The 18,832-nt window shown below is 36.8% G+C and overlaps 1 protein-coding gene across 9 annotated transcripts in view; it reads left to right on the top strand.

Moving 5' to 3' along the window:
- OTOGL (otogelin like) overlaps nt 1-18,832 on the top strand; it is a 98,325-nt gene that overhangs the window by 70,911 nt on the left and 8,582 nt on the right. For all 9 annotated transcript variants that reach the window (XM_069773636.1, XM_069773630.1, XM_069773628.1 and 6 more), the window contains 19 exons: nt 589-766; nt 1,651-1,793; nt 2,600-2,623; nt 2,755-2,847; nt 3,508-3,697; nt 5,847-6,061; nt 7,911-8,052; nt 8,371-8,556; nt 9,036-9,248; nt 10,153-10,257; nt 10,557-10,664; nt 11,048-11,149; nt 12,404-12,508; nt 12,599-12,639; nt 13,622-13,682; nt 14,665-14,843; nt 15,160-15,264; nt 16,089-16,208; nt 18,199-18,244. In XM_069773636.1, the coding sequence (XP_069629737.1) occupies nt 589-766; nt 1,651-1,793; nt 2,600-2,623; nt 2,755-2,847; nt 3,508-3,697; nt 5,847-6,061; nt 7,911-8,052; nt 8,371-8,556; nt 9,036-9,248; nt 10,153-10,257; nt 10,557-10,664; nt 11,048-11,149; nt 12,404-12,508; nt 12,599-12,639; nt 13,622-13,682; nt 14,665-14,843; nt 15,160-15,264; nt 16,089-16,208; nt 18,199-18,244 (2,356 nt within the window). The remainder of the gene's footprint in view (nt 1-588; nt 767-1,650; nt 1,794-2,599; nt 2,624-2,754; nt 2,848-3,507; nt 3,698-5,846; nt 6,062-7,910; nt 8,053-8,370; nt 8,557-9,035; nt 9,249-10,152; nt 10,258-10,556; nt 10,665-11,047; nt 11,150-12,403; nt 12,509-12,598; nt 12,640-13,621; nt 13,683-14,664; nt 14,844-15,159; nt 15,265-16,088; nt 16,209-18,198; nt 18,245-18,832) is intronic.

Below are 18,832 nucleotides of genomic sequence, written 5' to 3'. Positions count from 1 at the left end.
CTCCTATTTTTGTTTTTATTTGTATGTTTTAAAATACGCAATTATTCTTAGAGGATTGTTGCATTGCTGCTCTTACACTGCCCTGGTATATTCTGCAACTTGGATGTATTGCTCTAGAAAAAAAGGCTTTTAAAACTATGTGCTGATTCTAGATAGCAAAATACACGTCTGATGTGCAGAAAAAGCCATAATCCATGGAATTCTGAGATTCCTGCGTAATCTCACTCTTTCTTTTTTTCCATTTGTTTCTTTGTCATAGAGTTTAAAATGATGGGAATACATGATTCTGTATTTCTTAAAATGCTTCAGATTATTACTGAACATAATGTGTAGCCTCAATGCATAATGCTTTACACAGAGTATTGCACCAAAGCTAGATGGAACAAGAAGGGTGTGGGTGAATGGACGTGCATCACTGTCACCTGTTACAACCACATAAAAGCAATTAATTCCAAAATAACTGATGAGGGGTCATGTAGATAACACCATCTCTGTCTCAGAGCAGGGTGATGAACAAGGGATTGCTTGGACTTCATAAGGGCAATGAATGTAAAGTTGATTCTGGTTGGTTTTTTCTTTATATGACAGCCAAGATACCTTGAACCTGTTGACAAATGTAGCCAATATGTATGTCTTAATGCGGGTTGGATGTTATACAACCTTTCAAGGAACTGCCCTAAGGATGTGCAGAAGCCAGACTGTGGTTTTCGAGGAATGCCAGTTCAAGTTAATGCTGATAGTTGTTGCCCAGAATGGGAATGTCCCTGTAAGTCACTGTTTTATTTTTAAATACAACATAGAGCCTTGATCTGTAAATTTCGAGTAATAAATTAAGGGTTTATTACAGTAGGAATGTGAGGTTGAATACTGGAATGAATTTAAAAGAGCTGTTCATCAGCAAATCAGAATGAAATATACTGAATATTTTGGTATCTTTGAATTAACATTCAAGAGAGTAAAAATATTTTGTTTTCAATGAAAGCATCGAAATGAAATCTGCAACATGAACATCAATATTTTCCAGCTGAGACTCTTCAGAATTTCTATCAGTAGAAATGTTGAGATTTCAACATTTTGTGAAGAAAACAAATTAAATACTGGCATTTTCTGAAAGACAGAACCCCCAAATTTCAGTTAGCTCTAACTGCAGTTTTTACTCGTACTCAGAAAGTGCAGAAACTGGCAGATGACTGTCTGTCAAGGGAACAAAAAGGCCGAAGAGAAGTCATATCAAAAACCTTGTAGCATTATGGAAATCAATATCACACTTTTAAATATTTGTCTCAAGATAGGACGGATCAGTCTCTTGTTATCAGTATCTCAAAAAATGTATTTTTTTAATGCATATATTTTATCTCACAACATACAGATTCATTGGCCTTGCCTGTAAAACATTGACTTAAGTGAAAATTTTCACCAATTTAAACTTTCTCCCCTTCCCTGTGCACACAGCAGTAGGGTAAAGTATTTCCATTGAGTAACGTAAGATACTTGCTTCTGCTTATGGCTCAGTATGCTGTCTGCAGAACAAGGTCATCAATATACACATGAATGTACATATGAAAGCAAATATTGCTAAAACTGACAGTTTTTAGAAATACCCTGTATTCAGTTTTGTGGTAACCTCATTAAATGACAGTTCTTTTTTAGGTCAATGTTCTGTACTGTCTGAACTGAGTGTTATTACCTTTGATGGAAACAACATAGCCCTCTGTAATATGGCTTCCTACATTTTAGTCAAGTTACCAGGAGAAACTATTGTTGCTCATATTGAAAAATGTCCTGCTAATCAGGTAAGATTCTTGCATTTTGGCAATAATTATAATAGTTTCTTGAATTTTTGTGTTACAGGTATGAAATTCTGCAAAAATGTATCACCTAAAACTTTTGGATAAAAGCCATGCCCATTGAAAAATGGCAAGTTATTTAATTTTTGAGGAGCATGCTTAATCATGCTGTCTAGATAAAAGAAGAGTGTTATCTCAGGTTAAGTATAAGGAAATTCAAATGTAGGTTCCTTTTAAATTATAAGGGATGACATAACTTCTGAACCTGCACGTCTCCTTTCAGGCTCTCCACTCACAAATCTTGAGGCCTTGAATTTATAATTTACAATATGGTCAAAACACTAAAATATTTTGAATAGCCACAAAAATCTTTTGTAGTTATTTTGGGAAGGTATTTATGAGTTTGAGATTAGTGTCATGAGTTGTTCTTTGTCGTTGTCTAACTCTCTGCCTTGCCTACAGAGGGGATCCAGCCGCTTTATTTTTAGACTGCCAGTTTAGGTCAGGTCAATCTCATCCTTCGAGTCTGTACATACATTTCCTTTGCATTGTCCATAGTCCAAATTTATGCAGCCCTTGAACTACTGGCTTGGCTTGTATTTCCATCTTTGGTTTGTGGATAAACAAGTTCCTGACGAGGGGAAATGCTGGGAAATGTATATTTTTCATATTTATAAGGAATACATTAGATTAGTTTAATTATGAAGCTGATTGATTGTAGAACTTCAAACACAAACAGTCAACTTATTTTTGCCAAATAAGAATGCTGCTGATTATCATTGCACTTCTAATCTATTTTTAATGTTTTCCAGAGTGCAAATTCAATAAGAAAACTAGTGAGTACTTTTTGCTTTTACTAATTATAAAATGCATTAATATTACACATATTGAAAAAATTCCCTATAGCACTGGTACAGAATTAGAAAAAACAATAGTAACTAAACTTGTTTGTCCCTTTTCTTTCAAGGTTCCCCCTGCAAGCACTTCAGGGCTCTGTTTTAAGAAATTAAATGTAACAACACGCACATATAAATTACTTATCAATCGCTTAGCAAGAAAAGTAAGTATATATCACCAGTATCTAGCATATGTACACTTAAAAGACAGCTGGGGAGCTATTCTATTGTAGAATGCAATAGATCAGACTTACAATGAATGTACTACAGGATTAGGATTACTTTTGCAGTTCAGCTAATTCATGATATGCTAGAAGCAAAAAATACACATTTCTGATACTATGCTTCACTTGTATGTCATTTACCCAAAATGACACTTCAAAGTTCTTTTGAGATTTCAAAGTAGCTGCAAAAGCATTTATACTTCATATTTCCAGAAAACCTAGAACCGAATGGAAATGTTCCAAGACCTGATAAATACTTAAGCTGCCTTTCCTGCTAGTCAATAACAGGACAGAACAGAGAACTTTGAATAATTGGGATGAGGTTTGGCTTTGTTTTGTTTTATCATACGGTATGTGATAAATAAGATTTATTCCTTCCTTAATTAGAAAAGATTTCCATATCATTATTTTTTCTCGTGCCTACTTCATTTGCAGTTATAGGAAATGGCACTGATGGGAAGCTCTGTGATTTAAGCACTGTGACTGTTATTGTATCTGGCAGAGGTTGTAAAAAACATCTTATGCTATAAAATGTAGAGACACATAAGATATATCTTCGCAATCTGTTTTGTTCCCTAAAATGTATTCGATTTATTTTAGGTAGTAGTGGATTCTGTAATCCAATCATTACCATTTTCAAAAGAAGGACTGAGCATTCAGGATACTGGTGCAATGTATGTCATTAATACCCCAGCTGGTATTAGCATCAAGTGGGCTCATGTTACAGGCATCATAGATATACAGTATGGATTACACTCTAACACATCGATGAAGACAGAAGGACTTTGTGGTGAGGCTATGGTGGCAATTTTTTTCTTATTTAATAATTTCCCATTTAAAATTTACACCTCCTTTTTGTGTTTGTGACCTGCTGCCCGGTAGCTCTCCTTGTGACCCCCATTAAGTACACTGACGATCCTGTCTGAGGTGGGGTTGTGAAATTCTATTAATTAACAATAAAAATTCAATAATTCTGTTTCAAAGCACTCCTTGCTAATAAAGTATTTTGCAGAGCAAGTAATGATCAGTACATTGTATCTAATTAACTTTTAAAAAATGTACTTATCTCTGTGTTTAAGAATATTGCTGAAGTCAAGTAAAGAAAAGGGGAAAATTTTCAATAGAGAAGTGGCTGCTGAAGCAGTTCAGGTAGTGACAGTATATTTCAGTGATTATGAGAGAAAAGAATAACTGTCAGATATTACCAGTGGCAGATTATCACTATGCAAATACTGATAAAAGGCATATCTTGGGCAGGGTCCAAGTCCCCTGAGGTTAGTGAATCCAAATTCAGACCTCTTCAGGTTGGATCTAGGGTCCAAAAGTGTGCTGAGGTGCCTCAGGCTTAAATTACAATGACAGTAAATTTAGCATGGTTCAGGCTTCCCTGATAGCCTTTTTATAACTCTGCCAGTATGAATTATATGGAAAAGCGTAAGCAGGTATTTTAGAGTTCCCTTAATTCTATCAGAAATGTTCATTTTCTGGTGCATTGTAATTTTACAGAATCTACCCCATATTGAACAGGAAAATGAACTTTTTATAAACTTTTAAACTGTTTTTAGTTTTAAAAACAAACAAAACTATTCAGATAAAGTTTAAATATACATGTAAAAAATAAAGTGTTTAAAATCAATTGCTATATTCTGCTTGAACAAAAGGAAATTTCTCCTAGATCTAGTCAGAGAAGGCAAATGCTGGCCCTGGCACATACTGCATCTTTTCCCAGTATCCTGTCATCTTCTCCGTGCACGCTGAAAAAGATTGGGATGTAGGACGGATTATAGAAGAGTTACTCTTTGTGCCATGAAAAGACAGAAAGAGGAAGACTATGCAGACAGATCCAACCTCGACTGTAAAGTGTTGTTCTACCTGCTATTTTGCAGTTTTAAAGCTGTATTGATTCTGCAATTCTGTACTATGGCCCTCCAAATTCTAACGCCAGCACAGTTTGTGGGATGGCATTAGGACAGCAGCAAGAAGCAGAAGTGTTAAGAATACTGGAAAGCGGTGCTACTGTCAAATGCTTCTTATCATGCGAATACCATCTTCTGTGTTTCTCCATGCTGTTGGAGAGAATAACAGCCCATCACGCCAGGCTAGCCCAGTTCTAACAAGGGACCCTGGAGAGTATTGGGATGCAGGGCTGGAAGCATGAAGGCAGGGACGTCGGGTGTGGTTAGCAATGCAGAAGGAAAGTGGAAAAAGGATATAGGAACTTTGGCTGATCAGTCCCTGGGACGTAAAATACTATTATGAAGATTACAGTTTTGGCATTAATGACTTGTTATGTGCTTATAGGAAGTATATGTTTGCATTGATGAATTAATTGAATACATACAATAATGAATTCAGGTAGCCAATGGATGTCAGGGGTTTGGGTGGAGTGTCTTTTTCAGTGGTTTTGCATTAATAAATTGAGTAAGAAAAATATTTTCTCTAGAGAAAGCAATTTGTTCATCAAAAGATTCCTTTCATAACTTCTTGCATTTAGAATGTTCAATTAAGTTTCAGTGTCAAATCATCAGTGACGTGCAGTTAATTTGAAAGTCACCTACATTTACTCCCATGGAGCTGATTGTTATTCAGTAGAATGAGATCAGAATCTGGTGCCATGTCAGTAAATTTGCTACACTCAACAGCACATTTTGGTAGCAGTTTTTCTCAAAAGTTATTTCGTTATTGGGAAAAGTATCATTACTTGTATTCTATGATCTGCTTCTTTTGCTAAGCCATTGAGCTGACAACTAAAACCACAAGTAGAATGTTGGAACTACAGTGGACATATAGCTGCTTTCATTTATAAATTCACATGACTAAGTCTCACAGGCGAGCCTGATGCAATGTTAATCTTACCTTATCGAGTGCACTTTTTTTTTCCCTAAGGAAGTAAATATTGCATGTTTGTTTGTGCTTTGAATGTGATGCTCTGTCTCCAGGGGTGTGCAATGGAGACCCTACTGATGACCTGAAAATGCAAAACAGGACCATAATTACAAATATGGAGGAAATTGAAGTGTTCATTAAGAGTTGGGAAATTGAGAAATCACTTGATGTAACAACCAGGAGGCCAGTACGAAACTGTACTGAAGATAACTGCACATACTGTATGGAACTGTTAAACAGAAGCATTTTCATCCCTTGTCACAAAAAAGTGAGTACAAAGATCAGATAAATTCCAGGTGAAATGAAATAAAAGATACGTAGGTAAGAAAAGAGACAGATGTACACATTTTTTATGTTTTGCTTATTTTCATGAGTTGACAGCTGGATGGGTAGCTTTAATACCTCTGTCATGTTGGCTTTAACACTTTTGTCATGTTGTCCATTCTAACACATCTATATGGATCCCTGTGCTATTACACTGTTTCTTAAATCATTTAGTAGGCAAAGCTCAAAGGAGAAACACCAGATCATCATCTCAACACAAACACATTCCAAATGAGTTATTTTTAATAAATGCTTGACAGGGGTTACTAGAACAGAAAGCCTCATGCTTCTGCTGCATACAATAGCAACTCATGCAGTCTGAGACTGATTGGACTAAAGAAATTTCCAGTTAAACAAATTTTGATGTAGGCACTATTACGTCAAGAATTTGGTAGCATTTCTTACAGAAATCATTATCATTTGTTTCTGGACACTGTACTTTCCAATGGGGATATAGCTGTGGCATTCAGACTACCACTAGAGCTGGGCAGTGCAGCACAGCTGCTTCCCGGAATGGAAAATCGAGAAGCCCCAAATCTCTGAGGTCTGACTTACTTTTCCCACTTAGTTCAAAATAAAAAGGATTAATTACTCAAGTGGCCCTTTCTTTCTCAGGGATAGATATGTCCAGATTCCTGATTCACTTCTTGCTGTTCTGCGTTTCCACCCTTCGTTTGCGTTGTGTTACTCTTCACAGACAAATGCTGTTAAAGATATTGCAGGCAGCTGAGCCCCTTCCTTCAAACTCCCAAGACCTCTCCTCACTTTCCCCAGGTAGAAAAAAATGGAGGGAGTTCTGAAAGAAAGGGTTTAAAGAGGTTTTTTTGTTTGGTTAGTTTTTTTTAAAGATTAATAGATATTTCCCACAGCAGCTTAATGGGAGGGAACACTGGTTATAAGTTTGGAATCAAGAATGGAGAGTAGCACCAGTGGGTAGCAGGATGCTTTTCATAATTGTTTTAGCATATCTTATTTAAAAATAATTAAAGGGAATCTGACTAGTCAGAAATCCTACTTCATATGTTTCCAGGAGAACTGTCATAGCCTCAGATACAATGCAATTGCATCTTTTCCTGGTTTATAACAAAACCTGACATAGCATCAAATTTGCGAAGCCCTTGGTTCATCCATTACGAAATTTGTTTTCTTTCATATACATGATGGTGGCAGAGCTAGAGTGGATGGAGTGTATTGTGCGCTTCACAGGCATGAAGGAACTGGACAAGGATAGTTAAGAGAGTCATTAGTGTAATGAACTTTGTGGCAGAAGTGAGCGACTGAAGATTTGCTAAAACCACGGGGAGAGCCGGGCTGCAGCATAGCAGTAAACAGCCAGAATGAAACAAAATCTGACTTTTTCCACCTTGTTATAAGCTTATGCAAATAAAACCAACAGAAATAAGACAGGTTGCCCCACCTGCATTTAGACCCAGTAACATAGGTCATCTGGTCCTATAGAGACAGAAGTAGAGCACTCAGTAATAATTCATTCACAGCAGGAATTTATGGAAGGTATAGGAGCAACGTTTAGCTGAGATTTTTTACTTTTAGCTGACAGGGCTATACTTCAAAAGTTCTTGTAAGTAGTGTGACAATCTCATTAGGACTGTGTTCTGTGCCTACTAATGAGCATAAAAAATTCTGGAAGTTTAAGTTTTGCAGAATCAGTATTTTTTACTTTAGACACTGCTTGTGATTTTTTCTCTTGCAGCTGTATTATTTCTTGTAATTAATGATTTATTTTAATTACAGAAAGCTCTTCTTGTTAATTCTTAATTACAATATGTTCCTAGGTGTCACCACAGGAGTTTTGTGAGAAGATGTGGCTCAACAGTACTTATTTTTGGAATTATGAGTGTGACGCACTTTCTGCATATGTGGCTTTATGTAACAAGCACAACATCTGCATTAAATGGAGGACACCTGATTACTGTTGTAAGCAGATAATCATGTTCTACACCTGCTGCAGTGTTTAGTGATGAGTTAAAAATATATTTCTTTCTATTGTTATTGTAAGTGCCACCTCATTCTACCACAGCATTAGTAAATCAGGGTGCAAGTTCTTATCTTAACATGTATTGTTTTAGTCAAGGTGTCATGAATCAGTTTTAATCTTGATTGAATGAGTTGCTTACCTGAAGTACTGATAAAAATATAAATGCATGCTTTCTATGATACATTTGTTCTTACTATTTATCCAATTAAATGCTGGAAGAATAATAGCACTTAATGTCCTATTTTTATGACTTGCAGCATTGAGTTGTCCTGAGGGCAAGGAATACCAGCCTTGTGTGCAACCCTGTGAAGCCAAGACCTGCTTGAATAAATGGTTCTATGAAGATTCTCCCTGTTCCTATTTAAGGGAAGACTGTGTGTGTAAAAATGGCACTATTCTGCATAGAACGGACTCTGACCTCTGTATACCAGAAGAAAAATGTAGTAAGTGCAGCAGGACAGAGTGATTTTGCAGATATGCTAATATTAACCACAGCTCAGTGTAAGTGATGTTTAAGTTCTGTGTCAGTCCTCAGTAAGCGTGAATCTGGTACAGCTCCCTTCAACAGAGCCTCGCTGTATCTCAAGCTACAGCGGTCTGTGCTTTCAGCTCACTTGGATTCAAGACCCAGTGCTGATGTACTTCTGTTGGGGAAAAATGATGGTCTTTCTTCCGTAGCTCCCAGGCTTTCTTTCCTGAAGTAGCATGTGCAGGTTCTCTCCCTTGCACTCAGTATTTATTTTCAACCATAGTGAAGCATTTGTTCATTTGGGGTTTTAAGGTCATCATCTTTTCTTGGATTCCTTGATCATAATGCTCCACAGCACTCTTATTTTATGCAATAATTTTATGCAATTCATAGTTGCTTGCAGGAAATCTGCACTCTCCACTTGTCGAAGGGATATAATGTTTTTTGTCTCAGCATGTACAGATAACAAAGGACAACCCCGCTCTGCTGGGGAGATTTGGAATGAGTCCATGAGAGGCTGTTGCATGTACAACTGTTTAGAAAATGGACGCATTGTTGCTGTAGAACCTGAATGCAACGAGGATCCTCCACCAGTCTGTGAAAGAGAAGGTGAAGTTATCATACATGTCATCGAAGAGAGAGCTTGCTGTCCAAAGAAAGTTTGTGGTATGTACCACACCCGTTTTCAGTAAGAGAAGTATAAGGTAAGTGCTTGACCCTCACTGGCAGATGACAATCTTTAGACAGGGTTCAAGGTAACATTTTTCAGAAGTGATTTTTAGGTACTTGTGGTTGGTTGGGCCAGCAAAGCAGGCTGCTTTTCTTTGTAAGAACTGACTCACTGAAATATTTTTTTTTTCTTAGAAGTCCACTACTGAAACAAATCTTCTCTTACAAATGAATTTTTAAGCTCTTGGGTGGAATGTCAAAAGAAATTGATAAATACTCAATGATAAAAATACCTTGGTAATAGGGGCTGTCATCAGAGCCTGTTTGCTATTCTCATTAGTGCTTTTGTGTCAAGAGCAGTATCCTCTGACCTACTGCTGTTTCCCAGAAGCAGTATTCTGTGAGCTGATCACTGAATACTAATATTCTGTCCAGCCATGGTTGTTAAAAAAAAGAATAAATGTATTGATCCTAAAATGTTAAGCAAAAGATACTTATTTCTTCATAACATCTTCAAGGAAAACAAGAACGAATGGTCCAGCCGGTATGGTGCTTTTCTTCATCAGTTCAGATACCTGTAACCAACACTGTATTGTCAATTTGTTTAGGGAATATTTTCACTGGGACATTTTAGCTGGTTTCATGTGTAGGAAGCAGAGCAAGTAAATACCTGCTTTAAGAGGGATATAACTGTGTTTGCACAGTGCCACATGAATGGAGCTATACCAGCCCTGGGTTGAGCTCAGAGGTCTACATGATGGTATGGAGTGCGCTTTAAGCTGACTTGGGCTGCTCTTAGTTTGTGGATCTCTATACTAGATGGTATTAAATATCTTGAGCTATAGGACTTGCACTTGTATCTGTTCAAATATGTCAAAATTGACTGTGTTTTATCCCACAGAATGTAACATGTCATTGTGCGATGCCATTATTCCAACATGCAACCCCAATGAAAAATTAGTGGTAGGCTACCACCCCCTGTCCTGCTGTCCACAGTACCGATGTGGTAAGAGAAATACAGAAACACAGTTACTGGGCCATTTTCCACACTTGTATTATGTGTTGTAAGAAAATTTGCCTTACAAGCTGGTTTGATTGCTAGCAGAATGGGACATTGTAAATAGCACCAGGCAATGATGTATTTTTTTCCACGCTCTCCAATATTTTTTTGTTTGCGTTTTGTGTCACGTTTGATTTACAGTCAATTTGGTGTTTTATTTAGTAGATGAAGAATATCTTTTCTTTATCTTTTCAGTATTGTTTCTGTGACTCTTTTAAAAATGCTGTTTATTTCACATCCTACAGAATGTGATCCTTCAGTTTGTTTCAATGCTTCCCAGCTGGACTGCAGAGAAGATCAATTTATTGTTGAAGCAAAACAGGAAGATCCTTGTTGTTTCTCTTATCTCTGCAGTAAGAAGCCTCTAATATTTTTATGGGTAACTAAGGAATAGTTAAGTATTTACAAAAGCAGTCTATAGTTCTAAACCTAATAACTTAAGCCAGGAATTCTTGGAGAGGTCAGTGAGACTTCACACAGGTCAGGCTGACTGGAGCATGAATTAGTCTTGGGGTTTGGGATCTTTTATTTCCAACATCATTTTGAACATCATACTTGAAGTTCGTTACGTTTTTATATTTCAATGTCAATCCCTAAAAGCTGTTATCCAAGTAACAAACATTATATAACTTGTTATATAGTCTATTAAATAGAATTCAGTCTATTAAATAGAATTCACATGTGCTAACTATTGAGTATTTAAAACTTTATATATGTCTAATTCTTTTTAATTTAGTTTGTGAATCCTGCATTGAGCCTGTTCCCTTGTGTAATGAAGGGGAAATTCTCACTGTAGACCTTAATACCATACATTACTGTTGTCCTCATTACTACTGCGGTGAGTATGCTGGCAGTTCAATAAGTTACCAAATTTAGTAAAAATGACAGACAGTGTGTGTGTGTGTGAAGATTTTTTTGATTCAGCACTTAGGGTGGGCTTCAGATAGAGATGAGGAGATCTAAATGAGGTTGTCTGCACTTGAGATGGGTTCAAAGTTCTTGGTATATTCAGTGGTGGTCTAACTCAATGGAGTCTGGAGAGGTTATTTAGTTCACCAGACAGCATATAGCTACTTTCAGGGTGATCTAAATACCGATACCTTAATGTGGAACTGAATCCCATCCTTGGAATATAAATAGACAATTGTTTACATTTTAAAATACCTGTAATAAAACAGCTTCCATCTTGTTCCCCTGTTGTACCATTCATTAGTGTTTAGGCAGCTTCTTCGCACTTTTGGCTTTTAGGGGAAGGATTAGGCCAGAGGGTTCAAGTACTGCTGGGCTGACTACTATTCAAAAAATGAGGAGCCGTAAGAAAAATATTTGCAGTGTAATGTAGTCTCTTTGGTAGCCTCATAAAACACAGAAGCTGTGCTATATGTTCTTAAGTAACGTCTACAAGTGTAACTGCTTAATTTAGATTAACTCTTGTCCTGTTGCGGTCTTTGGGTAATTTCAATTAATTAAATTGTCTTCCAGTAAGTTTGGAGCTTAGTCATTTTTACTTCAGGTGGTTCCATGTGTTGGTCCTTTCCTTTTCCTAGCACTTGCACCCAGGTGAAAGTTTCCACAAAGGCATTTGGCACTGTTTTTGCCAAATTCTGGCAGGTAGATGTTAGATCTTAGTACATGGCCTTCTTTCAGAGTCCCAGTAAGTCACCTCCGATAAGACAGGCAGGTATTTTCTTATTGGATTCATCCCAGGAGAGCATTTGCTCCCTTTTGTCTTACAGAAATGCGCTTTACAGCACATTTGTAGCCGAGAGAAAAAACATGTTTTCCAAAAGCTGTGATTTTAGTTGTCTTTGGTACTAGTTATCAGCTTGAGTGACTCTGAAGTAGCAAGAATATTAAATGATTCCTGTGTGATGTTTTCTGAGAATTTAAACATGTTCTAAGGCAACTAAAAACACTTTTGAAAATCTTTGTTTATTTTTCAGTTCCAAATATAATTCAGATGCTTAAGAAACACAATAAAAATGCATTAAAAATGTCATTATTTTTATAATAGTTTATCAAGAGAAATATAAGCTGGAAAATTAAACAAAATTTGAATAAATTCTCATACATGTCTTTTCCCCCCATTTAGTTTGCGATGAAAATCTTTGTCCTGAGCCTCCTATGAATTGCACAGATGACATGACACTTGTGAAGGAAAAAATACCTGGGCAGTGTTGTCCAGAATGGCACTGTGGTAATTATTGCTCTATTCCTTCGTCACTGCTGTTAACAAAAGCTAACGGTTAGCTAACTGACTAATACCGTTTTCTTGTTCTCTTCTCAGAATGTAGCTGTGAAAACGCCACTATGCTGACCTGTAAATTGGTAAGCACTGTCCTTTAGATATTTTTATTAATGGTGTTCAGCCCTCTTACTCCTCCCTTTCCATTCCTTGTTTCAATTAGTTGTAAAGGGCAATGAGGCTGAACAGGGACAGGCTGGGACTGCCTCCCAATATCCAGCCCAGGCATGTAACTCCATCAAGCGTCTGCACAGTGTTGTCAACTATTCCTTGGGGAAATTTCACTTTGTGTGTTTTAAGATGTCAAAGAAGAAAAGCAACTGTAATATTACTCTGTTCAATGTTGACTCGAAACAATATGCTGGGAAGGTTTTCCATGTAAATAATTCCCAACCGTTTTTAATAATTAATGAGGAGTGAGCTTTATGATCATATGTATCATCTCGAGAAATGTTATTTTGTTAATCATTTATGCTTTTGATTAAAATAATTTAACATTATTGAATTTAGCTGATATGAGAAGTCATAAATATTTTGCTCCTCACATACTTTCTTGTAATAGGATCTGGATCTGGAAAATCATTATGAGTGAATGTTCAAACTCCCATTATTACCATAGTGACAGGATATTTTCCCTATCAAATGTCTGTAGCTTGTCCTTGTCTTCCCCTTATGTGAAGACTGCATGATGTAAAGTCTAAACAGGAGTTGCAAATTTGAATAGCTTTCACCTGTCTTTTAGAAGAAAATTCATAGAAGGCAGTCTTTTGCTAATATTTTTATTATTGAAATAACTTTGTATCTCAGAAAAAATTGCTGTTTAGCGACTCTGCTATTCATATGCGTTCCTAGAGAAAATGAAGTGCTTTGCTCCTGTTTAAAGAGATAAACACATTGAATAAGTCAATGTGCTACTTTTTGAGTACATTGCAATTTTTCTCTTTTATGAAAGCAGGGGTGGAAGTGATGAAAGTAGTATTTTACATTTTTAGAGAAAAATTGTCTGTTTAGCACTATATATTATTGTGTATGACTCTGCAAACTTTTTTATCTTTTTGTACTCAGGGAGAAGTTAAAAAAATAGATAGTGTTTCCAGCGCTTGTGGATGCACTCACTACATTTGTGGTAACTTTTTCATATTCCTAGCTGGTTTGTTTTAGTTTTTAGTAAAAAGGGCATGCAAAGAAAGCAGAAGTAGGACCATAATAGCCTTCTCAAATGTAAATGCTCTTTTATTTTGATTTTATGGGTGTCTACCTAGTTATGCAATTATGCTCTCTTTTCTGAATATGATGCTTTGTCTGCTAACCCATCCATTTTGTGTCTGTTCTGGTGAGGTGTAGGAGGGTCGTAAAACTGTCCATGCTTTCAGAGTGAGGGACAGTCTCTCTGGTGAGAGGCAGATAGGAAGCAGGTTGTGAACCTTAGCTGAGTGTGAGCGGTGCGACTACTCCTAGTCCACTGTCGAGCACAAATGAGACATCTCACACCAGAGCAACAGACCTGTCCAGCCAGCACGAGGGTAGGTACCCAGTCTTAAGATCAGACCTCTGCTTCCTTCCCGCATGGAGCTACACCATGTAGACCAGATTTCAGCTGTACTGTGCATGGGTGTGCTTGAGGTATGCTGCAATCCTGACTGCAGCCCAGGCTAGACTGCCTCCAGGAGCAAAGCACGCATTTACAGTACAGCTTGAGCATATTACTGTCCCACAGGTAACTGCAGACATACTAGTTTAATTGGCAGAAAGGCTACATTTTGTGGTGTGCAGAATAATTCATATAGTGTACTTAGCCCAATGTTAAACATTAGAATTCTTTAAAAATAAGAACAACAGATTTTTTTTTTTTTACTTTCATGGTAGGAACACTATCAGTTTTAGGCAGTTTTGCATTTTGTAGCATTTTCTTAAGCTGAATTATACCTCCTCCCCCCCCCCCTTGTTTGGTAATTAAAACCACAAACCAATCAAGTCTAAAAATTAGAATACTTTTGCAGAGCGTAGGACTTTGCCCTACTTTTGTCTTTACAGTGATTTCGTTAATTTGCCTGATGATTTTTTTTTTTTTTTTTCCCTCTGGTAACATTTATTTCTTTTGGTGTTAGAGAAGGATGATGTGTGCATCTTCCAAGAGGTCACAGTACTGAATCCTGGACAGTCAGTGATTCAGTACTTGGATGGAGACCTTTGTTACACTGTACAGTGTTTACAAGAAAAAGATCAGAACACGGGATACAACGCCATGCATTTTACAATGGTGAACTGTTCCCAGCAATGTGAAGCTGTGAGTATAATTAAAATACAGGAATGATGCAATTTGTGAGCACAATGACACAATTAGGATAAAAGTCAAAGTGAAGACTTTTGCTAGTCCTGTTCGCTCAGCAAGAACTTGAGAACTTAACAGTGATGATGTGTATTGTGTGTCCCCAGGATTATTTTGAGAGGCAATTTCTAGCAGCATATGTAAACGTATCCATCCATCCATCTGTATATTGTTTCTCTTGGTATTTTTAGTTTCAGAAATCAATGAATTTTCATATACTGTATGTTCAAAAAAATACTTGTTTTTTTCTCTTTTTGCTTTCCTTTCTTTCCAGCATCAAATATATATTCCTTCCTCCAGTCACCATACTTGTTGTGGTACCTGTCAAAACGTGTCCTGCTCTTTTCATACTGAGAATGGAACACTAATTGTGTATGAGGTAAGTGCCTCTAGACAGAGATAGAAAATAACTATAATATGATAAACAGGTGTCTGACAGTCACTTCCTAGTTAAGTCATGCTGTGAGTCTTGTTTCACACCTCCTTACTGCTGGTTACGTACTTATGGACTATTTATGGTATATAATAGGAAAAAAGTGTGTTGATTTAAAGACCTGCCATTTCACACTAGGTGAATACCTTATTTCATTTTATCGGTTGTAATATTTTCTACAAAGATATGCGAATGTCATCATTTACTTAAGGCTGCGTATGCTCTAAGTGCAGGGTAGGGTGCAAATTGTAAGTCTAAGTCATATACTGTGATTCGGATGCGTTGGGAGCTTCTGAGTCCACATGAGGACTCCTATGTCCCCCTCTTCCCAGGGCCACTCTTCTCCTCATTCTGGTTTCTACAGAAAGAAAGTGTGCAAACTGAAGCACTGGGGTCAGGATCCTGATGGTGTGTTCCAGCATCCACATGCAAGGAAATTTAGATGTGGCCATGACTTGGTTCATGCTTCCCATTGCTTTTGGAGAAAAAGAAACTATTGAACTTTTTTTCTGGCACAGAGCCCTTTCGTTCTGCACTAGGACGCCCATGCTGGGCAGCATGCTGGAGAGTAGAGCCATGGCTCCAGGCAGGAGTAGCCACTGGCAGTTGGGGGATGGTTCTCCCTTTGCTGCCTGTGGGTGGTCTGCAATAAACTTTCCACTCCAGCAGGTACTACAGTGTGAGGGCACCACTTCTACAGACATTTGGGGTTGGAGATAAAGCTGAAATGTTTTGTCTTTCCTGGCAATGGTTTCGTTCTATGTATTCAGGTAGGAAGCACCTGGAACTCCAACTGCACCAACTACAAGTGTGCAAAGACTGCTGCGGGGGCTATGATACTGGGATCAAGTGTTGTCTGCCCCCCTTTTAATGACACTGAGTGTACAAAGGTTTGTACTTGGGGTGAGGTAAGTGACAATAACTGATGTGGAGTTTGGCTTACAGTTGACAGTGCATGCATACCTCATGTACTTTCTTTAAATTAAAAAAGTGGTAAGTAAAAACATGAAAGCAAGCAATTTACTCGCTACCTTTACATTGTCTTCTATGTTCCTTCTTGCTTTTTGACTAACAAAATATCTGTGAGGAGTATGAAAGTTTGTTTGGGTCTTAATGATGACTGCTTTTAAAATATTGTGGAATTGGAATCATGCTTGACGTACCACTATATAAAGTTCTAATCACTATGTCTTACTTTGGTTTGGAATAACACTTTGCCAAGTTCGTAGTACACGTACACTTAATAAATTGGACCACACAATTCAGAAATGCTACATATAAAAGTGGGCTATATTAAAAATTCCTTAAGTTGTGCAAAGCTTAGAAAGATGACAGAGTAGATATAAACTTCATCTCTTAAACTAAACTTTGTATAACATAACAAAAAATATCTATCATACATGAAAGGGTATCTACCTACATCATATATCTAAAAATATAAATTTGGCATACCCATATAAACTGGTTTGAAGAATGTGGATGCTTCACGTAGATTCCGTATTTGTTTACAATTTCATTTCTAATTTAAGACTTCTCTAACTTTATAATACTTGCCATAATTCTTGCACTTGCAGTACATCATATATTTAATATAAGCTACAAATAATAATAAAATAAATATACATGTAGGGAGGGTAAGTACCATTGCTGCCTTGACTACAGATTATAAATTTAACACAAATTTAGCACAAGTCCTACTTATCCATTGCATTTGTTTAAAAAAGTCCTTATTTCTTCCAATCCTGAAGAAGGCATTCTATCTAAATTTAACGCCTGTTCTACTTTGACTTTATGCTCAAGCTTCTTTCTTGGAACCTTTCTGTCACCATATATTAGGATCTTTCCTTAGTAATAATGGTTAAGATTTTAAAGAATGGAGCCCTAAAATTAACTTCCTGAATCAGTCTGACCTGTTTTTCAGAGATGCTGAGCATAGACTTGAACCACTAGCCGAGGAGAAAGCTCTTCTGACAGGCAGCTCAGGATAATTTATGAATATGGATTTAGGAGGCTGAGTTTAAGTGCTCATTTAAGAAGTTCTTGAACAACTTATTCAGTAATTTTTCTGTAAAGAGATAAAAAATGCATGCTACCATGAAAAGATGGAAGCTTAAACATGTCTTTTGTCTGTTGTTATCGTAAGAGTGCTCTTTATGGTCAGTTGTCTGCTTGATATGCAGTTCTGGGCTATGCACTAAAATTGTGGGCACATGTTTCTCGCTTGCACTGATTGTGACAGATTCTGACAGCCTCTCTCTCTGTCTCTCTCCCTCTCATGCTCTCTTTTAATTTCAAAAGGACATTTTCTTCACTTTCATACATTTTTACTTTCTAGCTAACAAGCAACTTTAGCAGAAATCAATAACAAAGACTATAATTGAGAAAAGGAATTGAGCACACCAATGGTTCTGAAATTCTGCAGTTAATGTTCTCTTTCAAAAGCATGTGTGTGTGTATATATATATATTGTTAATGTTGTAAAAAGCTACTTATTAGGTATTCATTTTCTCCTTGGCATATGATCAGTGTAAATCCTTTTACATCATCAGCAAAGTTGCTGATGTTCCTAATAAATCTCAGTGGTCGGGAAATAGATGGTAGTGGATGATATAAAAAGATACTTATCGAAACTAAGTGGCTTATTCAAAGGAGACTAGATCAGCTCAGACAAGCAGTGGTAAGTTCATTTTCAATATCAAAGGCTGTAAAGAATTTGTGAACCAAACCTTCAGCTGATACATACCTGTGTAATTCTCTTGATTTCAGTGATACTATTTTGTATTAGTTGGACATCGCTAAAGCATGGAATGTCTTGAGATACAATTCACCTTTGCATTGAGCACAGTCTTTTTTGATATATTCTCCTTTTTACTTTCCTAGAATGGAGGAATTGTGCAGACGTATAATGATGGCTGCTGCAAGACCTGTAAGTGATCAAGGCTGCAATATGTGCTAGTTTGGCTTTGGTTTTGGAGGGCTTGGTTTTTAACCTCAGTTGCTGGGACATCGAGAAGAAAAAAGCATGCAGTCCTCCCCCAAATCACATAAAATTGTTATAGTTACCTAACTACTCCTATTAAAAGGTCTTGCTTCATTTGGCTGCTGACTTGGTGATTTTTAACATTATTGTTCTGGAGTATAACCAAATCTCTCCAAATATAACCTGTGGAAGATGAAAATTATTTTGATTAAAATAATGAAAACATTCTCTTTATTGCTAAGCTGATGCCAAAATATTGCCTATATAATTTTCACCATAAAGGATAAGGATTTTCCCCCTAAAATTGATTCCTAATTCGATGACGTTTTGAAATACGTCTCCAAATTTACCAATTTATTCTGTATCACTAGTATGTATTTTCTAGGGCCAAAATACTGGAATAATTTTTTTTTTTTTTAAATCCCAAATGAGGAAAATTAGAGTAATACTGACATTAGCAACCCTTATATAAAATTTACTTTTTAATATCTGGGAATACATTCACATTTTCTGAGTGTGTAACTTTAAAACATG

The sequence above is a fragment of the Haliaeetus albicilla genome, chromosome 28 (assembly GCF_947461875.1).
Source record: "Haliaeetus albicilla chromosome 28, bHalAlb1.1, whole genome shotgun sequence".
Lineage (NCBI taxonomy): Eukaryota > Metazoa > Chordata > Aves > Accipitriformes > Accipitridae > Haliaeetus > Haliaeetus albicilla.
The sequence above is the reverse complement of the archived record's forward strand: the minus strand, read 5'-3'. Positions and strand labels throughout refer to the sequence as shown.